The sequence below is a fragment of the Argentina silus genome, assembly GCF_951799395.1.
Source record: "Argentina silus genome assembly, chromosome: 14".
Taxonomy (NCBI): domain Eukaryota; kingdom Metazoa; phylum Chordata; class Actinopteri; order Argentiniformes; family Argentinidae; genus Argentina; species Argentina silus.
This window is the reverse complement of record NC_139668.1, coordinates 7,388,399-7,395,898: the sequence shown is the minus strand read 5'-3', so window position 1 is coordinate 7,395,898 and position 7,500 is coordinate 7,388,399. Positions and strand designations below refer to the sequence as shown.

Sequence of the window (7,500 nt, the reverse complement as noted above, 5' to 3'; positions counted from 1 at the left end):
AGTGTTAGTGTTAGCCCAGTCAACTGCACACATTGTGGTGGTGGTGGCGGCTTAAACATACATGGGAGCCAGAGCATCTGGGACTGAGGCTTTTCCCAGCAGAGAGCCGGAGTGTGTGTGTGTCTGCGTGGTTGCCAGGGAAATGACCCGTATGATCCCCCCCCCCCATTGCATATGGGACTCTGGTGTATCGGGAAGGCTGCCTCTGGCTAAAGAATGATTCCTGTTAGCATAGTAACAATCCTGCAGTGCTTGTCAACATCTTGTTGGATATTACTACCTGCTGTTTTTGGACGTGCACTCTCTGGGGGAGGCATGTCTTGCAGATGGGGAAGGGATGGGGAAGGAGGGGAACTCGCGAAGCTTGTTTATCCTCCTGAACTGCATCTGAACCGTGAAATTTCAGTACGTTTGGGATTACGAGACAAAACTTGCTTTCTGCTCGCTGCTTCGTGTGGCCACCTGCTGGTCGTTAGTGTGCCGCAGTGCTGGTTCCTGCCACAGCTCTGACTGTATGTTGGCAAAACATCCTGTCCTCACTTTCTCTCTGTCGCTGGCCTCAGCTGCACAAGGCTGTCTTCATATCCTTCAGTTACGATATCTATAATTACAACCTCTGACTGTAACGATTGCTCACAACACCTCCAGCAGCTATTGATGTTCCTGGTGAGATGGAGGTGAAGGTGGTGGAGGGGAGGAGGTCCCAGGGAGAGGGAGAGGAAGAGGAGGAGGTGGAGGAGGAAGATGTCTGGTTTGTTCTACTGGACCACACCTCCCTGCCCTCCCTGCCCTCCCTCCCTCCCATAAAGACATCCAGCAGCACGCCCCGAAATGAGTCCTCAGAGTTTTGTAAGTCAACACCAGTCTCCATTACAGTTTTGGTCCAAAAATGTTATGCTAAGAATGTGGTCAGCACGGGAACTGTTTTGTGATTGACAGCTGAACTCTTGACTGGTTCTATGTACTGTAGTCTCATCTACGGACAAGCGGCGCCCCCCTCAGGTGAAGAATGGGGTTACGGAGAGAGAGAGACGCCGTGTCAGCGTAACAGAGGAGAGGTGTTGGGCACATCAGCAGAACAAGGAGGAGGGAGGAGATGATGATTGGTTTGTGCTGATGGGACGCACTTCCTTACGTCACCTGCAGGTGTCCCGAGGTAGCTCCATCGACCCCCCCCCCCCCCCCCCCCTTCAAAGCACATACTGTACGAACAAGCCAAAAGAAAACACACTCATGCTTTCTCATAGTCAGGGTTCCAATTATGCGTAGACTCTTTAGGGTGCTATGAAATAGCTATCTAAACTAGCATTACTGTCTTTGACACAGTATGTGTCCATATTGATGTTACAGGATGTTGATGTGCTCTGATATGTTACAGCACCCCCCCCCCCCCCCGGGACCACTCATAATTCAAACCCTGCCCTCCACTCACAACTAACTAACCTTCTTTGAGTGAACTTTGACCTTTGACCCTCCCTCTCCAACGCTTTCTTGACATTAAGGCTGCCCTTTACCGCAGGCCCTTCCGTGCTAAGCTTGGCTGAGCTGTTAGTGTCTCTGAATGATTTATTTGTCTCGTCAGCCAAGCCGTTCAGGCGTGTCCCAGCGTCTCCCTCCGCCGCCGCGCGCTCTCTGCCCAGGGTGGCGTTGAAGAGGGGGGAGTTGAGGCCACCGACCACGAGAGTAAGATATGTTGTGGACGTCCAGACAAAACAGCCACGGGCGTGGATCTCACAGGGAGACGATGATTGGTTTTTGCTATTGGACCGTGTCTGTTTGGCACCCCCAGGTACTGAATGGTTTGGCCAAGCTTTGCTGCTTGATCCTTTCAAAAGGGAGATCATAAACCCCCCCAACCCCCCCCCACCAGCATAACCTCCTCATCTCAGCTTCAGCAACATTCTCTCTCTCTCTCTCTCTTTGTCTCTCTGTGCCATTCTTTTCCACCAGTACTACCATACCTCAACCTCTCCTCTTACTCCCTTTACAGCTCCAATACTCAGAGAATTACACTGTGTAAAGAGGTGAACAAAACTGATACCGAGAGAAAGACTGTGTTGTATTGTTGAGAGATGAATGACACTGTAAGGCTCTTTTATATGAGTGAATCCGCTGCAGCTTGCCTTGAGTCATATCATATACAATGTGTAATCTCCCCTGAGACCGCCCTCACCCCACCCCACCCCACCCCATCCCACCACCGCCCTCCCCACCCCTCCCCCCTCCCCCTCGAGACTCTCACTCCTCTGAGGATTCCTCTCACCCTGTCAGCTGGGCCGCAGCTGAGGCGAGCTCCACCTCCGACCTCCCCGAGCACAGCACTCCCAGCAAGACCGGGGAACGTCAGGATGACGTCACAGAGCAGGTGGCCTTCTACAGCGGCGGAGAAGGAGAGAGGAGTGGAGGTGAAGAGCAGGTCCAGCAGGCCTCAGACCCAGGTCGCTGACCCTGTGGAGGACCTGCTGATGCAGACCCTGAGGGAGCTGAGGCAGGTGGGGCAGAGTGTTACCCAGCTGGAGCAGCAGTGGCACGCCCTGGGCCGCAGCCTGAGGGAGAGGAGGGGGAGGGAGCAGGCTGAGGCCCAGGGCCTGGACGCCCAGAGGCTGGCCATGGTGGAGGAGGAGGCCCGCTGGCTGCAGCAGCAGGTGGAGATGGAGGGCCACAGGGCCAGGCTGAGGGCCAGGGGGCTGGGGGTGAGGATGAGGCAGCTGCAGCTATACGTGAGGAGGGAGGATGACCACTGGTTCACCTTGCTGGACCACGACCCACCTACACCACTCACACTACCACCACCAGGTACCGGAAGAGCAGCTTGAAGGAAGGCCCACGCTGCTTACTGACCCTGGAACTGACCTTGACATTTGTCAAAACAGCACCAGACTAAACAACCGCAACAGCTATTTTTATTTATTTATTTATTTATTTAGATGTGATGGAATATTTAGCTTTGCTTTGGATTCAGAGAAGAGACACAACCGCTGGTGTCACACAAATCAATATTTACTTCTTGGTGGAGACAATCAGTCCCATCCCTCCCACTGCTACAGAACTTGCTCTTTCATTTTCCAATAAGGAGCCGTGACAGAGGCTTAAAATAACTCAACGCTACAGAGGAGAATAATGGCTTGAACTTTTACAAGTGAAAACTCACTGTCTTCCTCCATACCCGTCCACCTGTACACGTGCTGCCTTGCTTTCTCTGCTTCGTCTGCTTAACAAAGGAGGGAGCTCACGTTCTAGGGCCGCTTCCAACAGCTCTCACACTTTGCTTCGCTACTTACTGTATTATGAAGAAGACTGCTACCGTAGCGACAGTACTGTGGCTCTGTGCTGCCTGTTTGCTGCCTGTTTGGAGCCTGTTTGGTGCCTGTTTGGAGCCTGTTTGGTGCCCAGTCACACCAGTCAAACCAGTCATATCACACCATCTGTCTCGGGTTCTGTCTCTGATCTGCTCTCGTTCTCTCCAGTGTCAGAGACGGATGACTGGTTTGAGTTGTTGGATCGCTCCCCACCACCAGAGCCTGTTCTACCTTCCACCCCCGCAGGTAGCCTACCGCCTCCTACGGTACTATGCTGCCCCCAGGTGGTCGCAGGAGTAACTGCTTCCCAGACGGTGCACCATGGGGCAATTTTTACACTTCCTCAAAAGTGTGTGTGTGTGTGTGTGTGGGGTGGGTGTGTGTGCGTGTGCTCATGCGAGTATGGGGCAAGGTATGGGGCAATTTTTACCCTTCCTTTATGGTGGTAGTGTGTGCAAGTGTGTGTGTGTGATGTCTGCATGCGAGTGTTTGGCAGTTGGCAAGTCCCTCTTCCTCTTCCTGATTTTGTTTGTAACCTACCAAGTTTGGACTTGTCCTCCCCTCTACCTCCTCCTCCTCTTCCCCCTCCCCTCTACCTCCTCCTCCTCCCCCTCCCCTCTACCTCCTCCTCCTCCCCCTCCCCTCTACCTCCTCCTCCTCCCCCTCCCCTGTCCTCCTACAGCCATGGCGTCCACTCCAGACAAGAACAGTCGTCCGGTCAGCGCTCCCATCATGTCACCCGTGTCTCCGGGGGAGGCTGCTCCGTCACCCATCACCTCTGCCCCGCCGCGCGCCGTGCGCCGTGAGGTCTCCACCCCTACGGGCCGCACCTCGCGCTCGGCGGAGAGGAAGGGGGAGGTAACTGCGGAGAGCCGGGTGGCGGAGTCCACCAAAACACACAGCCCCCGACCAGAGTCGACTCCAGATATCAAGGTATTACACACACTCACTCATATACACACACACACTCACTCATATACATACATACACACACACACACACATGCAAGCACACACACACTCACTCATATACATACATACACACACACACACACACATGCAAGCACACACACACACACACATACACACACTCACTCACTCATATACATACACACACACACATGCAAGCACACACACACACACACACACACACACACACACACACACACACATGCAAGCACACACACACTCATACACAAATACATTATGCAGAGATATCCCACAGGAATACACTGGATCCTTGTTTTTTATGTGACAAGCATGCTTTCACTGGAACAGGGTCTGCTAGTGTTGTATGACACATTGTTTTGACAAGTGGTTTACGGGACACATACTTTTGTTTTATCACTGAATGCCACAGCTCACAACATTTTATGATCCCAGAACTGAATGTGGGTCCTCCCTAACAAGGCTATCTTAGCACTCACATACTGTACATATATATCAGGGGAGGCTGGCGGAGGTAGAAATCAGAGGACGGGGCTCATTGTAATGCATGGAACATGGAATGATACCATTCCTCAGTTCATTCCCATGCATAACATAGAGCCCATCCTCTGATTTCTGCTTCCACCTGATATATCCAGTATACAGTATCACTATTTGCCGGAGATATAGAGTACATACACGTATAGCTTTAGCTGGGTAAGGGGTACTACTACGCCCATGCTCTAGTTAAGAGCTCAGTGGCGCCGCCCTGCTGACAGAGCCCTGTGTCTGAGCTGTCTCTGTGCTGCTATGTACAGACGGTGGCCAGGAGAGAGCGGAGGCACGCCCCCGCTGTGACAGCCACCAACGGGGAAAGAAAGAGCCAGGTTTGTTTTTCACAGCCTGAGGCCCTTGGGGGGGGGGGGGGGCATGATGATGACAGAAGCATGTAATACTGTATATGTGTCCAATATTTGATCACCTGAGGCGGTGTTTAAAAACAGAGCAGAGGGGCGCTAACATTTTACCTGCCTCTCTCTCTTCCCTCCACCGGGGGGCGCAGCATTCGCCCCGAGAGAGAACCGTTACGGAGATGGTTCGAGTGAGGAAGGTTAGATGTCTCTATGTAGTCTCCAGTGTTTTTTTTTTTGGCATGAGGATCGAGTCACCATCCTCATCCTCGCATCGCTCGCCTCTCAGTTTGATTTGTTTTCCTTTTTCTTTTCTTTTTTTTTTTACAACGATTGATGTTTTGATTCGATTGTGTAAGAGACAAGTTTACACCATTTGTTTTGTTTTGTTTTGTTTTGTTTTGTTTTGTTTTGTTTGTTCATATTTTTGTTTATTGGCTGCTTGTTTTTTTCCGTCTAGCTTTGTATATCTGCTGTACAGCTATACAAGAATATAGGCTGTTTGGTTATGGAGTTACCTAACGTGTTCACAGTCTTGGATCTCAACTGAGAAAAGTCGAATTTTCTCTCCATTTCTAACTTTTTGTTTTGCCAAAGAAGTGTAGCCTGTTACCAAGTATTGACCTGATGTTCCCTCCTTAAGAGGCACAACCGTAGAAGCTTTACTCTTGTGGATATAAGTCGATATCATCCAGCCAGGTAGCAATAAAGAAACATTGCACAAATGTAGCTGGGTTGACCTAGAGCTGTGCTCTGTCCTTACGATGAGGTAAGCCCTCAGTCGTCTGCTGTTTCAGGAAAAGAAACCCTCTCAAATGAGGCAGCAGTGGCATAGATTATGCACTACCACCCAGTCCCTGCATCTACACTACAGTACAGTATGTAGTTGATCTCTGTCCACATATCTCTCACAGTTCCACCTGAAATACTGAGGATCAGAGTTCTACCACCCCACCACCTCCAACTAATATGACCCAGTAGAGGCTGGTGGAGGTAGAAATCAGAGGACGGGCTCATTGTAATGCACGGAACGAGGCACGGAATGAGGATTGATACCATCCCATTCCGTTCCATGCACTACAGTGAGCCCGTCCTCCGATTCCTACCTTGACCGGCCTCTACTACTTACGACCACTGTATGACCGCGACCACTCAGCTTCGCTGCACCCCCCATAGACTTTTGATTTGATCCATCACCACCTCTCCCATGACAGTAACGCACATGGCGCACCGGATGCAATCGCAAAAGTCAAACAAGTGAAAGTAAACGAGAATGAACTGCAATTCCACACCTGAGAAACCAACCAACTGTTCCTTTTGTTGTTGTTTTTCGTTTTTTTTTTCACAGAAAAGAGCTAAGAAACTTGAGGGTGAAACTATTTATATCAGACATAGCAATTTAATGTTGGAGGTTTGTATCAAACTCTGGAAATGTCCTCTTGCTCTTTGACTGTTTGCTGTTCGCTGCATGCTTTCTTTCTGTCTCTCTCTCTCTCTCTCTCTCTCTCTCTCTCTGCATGGGAGTTGTTTTTTCTGTTTGCTTTGACTCCTTGTTTCTCTTTCATTTCTACACCCGCCCTGTTTTCAGCTTAACCCTAAAGGCTTGGCATGCACTATTTTCCTCACTAATTCTAATGCAAGTACTCCTGCTTCTCTTTGATGTTTGTTTTGATTTGAGATCTTCACTTCTTATTTGCATTTCACTAAATATATGATTGGGAGTGTTGCCCCTCTCACTACCATCGCCTGCTGTAAAAGCCAAACACAAAGTCTGAATGGGTGCAACAGTTTGGCCTTTGGGACTGAAGCATAGAGACCAACAGTGGTTGGCTACCATATGCATGATCTCTCACTTTGATTTGAAGCTTGCTTGTCGAATTTTTACATATTTTGTTGTTGCACCATTGAAAGATCGTAATTTGCACCTTTGGATGCTTTTCTGTACGCTGTTTTTATTAACGAAGGTCTATACCGACCTTAACAAGTGTTCTACACAGACGTTACATAAAGACAGTGTTTCAACAGGAAACATAGCGGTTAGACATGTTCCGAGCCACAGTAGCCAGCATTGGTGATAGTCATTTCCAGTAACACTCTCTCCATTGAACTCTGACCTTCCCAGTCATATATTTTCTCAGTGATGTGGTGTGACGGGTTAACGATGCTGCCTTTGCCGTTCTCATTGTATGACTGGTTACATCCTACCATCCCCATGGTAACGTACTGTGTCACAGAGACCTGGAGCTCCGTGACACAAAGTGAACCTTCATTGTACAGTGCTGTACCTCTGTCACACTCATCCATAGTCCTGTTCCTGTGTCTAACTGCCCTCATCTGTAACCTGGTTTACCATTCTCTACTTAT

General features: G+C 49.9%; 1 protein-coding gene across 1 annotated transcript in view; it reads left to right on the top strand.

Moving 5' to 3' along the window:
• epb41a (erythrocyte membrane protein band 4.1a) overlaps nt 1–7,500 on the top strand; it is a gene marked incomplete at its 5' end in the record, with an annotated part of 31,414 nt that overhangs the window by 7,813 nt on the left and 16,101 nt on the right. Inside the window, 5 exons of the mRNA XM_083684751.1 lie at nt 3,982–4,232; nt 5,044–5,112; nt 5,289–5,336; nt 6,485–6,547; nt 6,725–6,772. Of these exons, the coding sequence (XP_083540877.1) occupies nt 3,982–4,232; nt 5,044–5,112; nt 5,289–5,336; nt 6,485–6,547; nt 6,725–6,772 (479 nt within the window). The remainder of the gene's footprint in view (nt 1–3,981; nt 4,233–5,043; nt 5,113–5,288; nt 5,337–6,484; nt 6,548–6,724; nt 6,773–7,500) is intronic.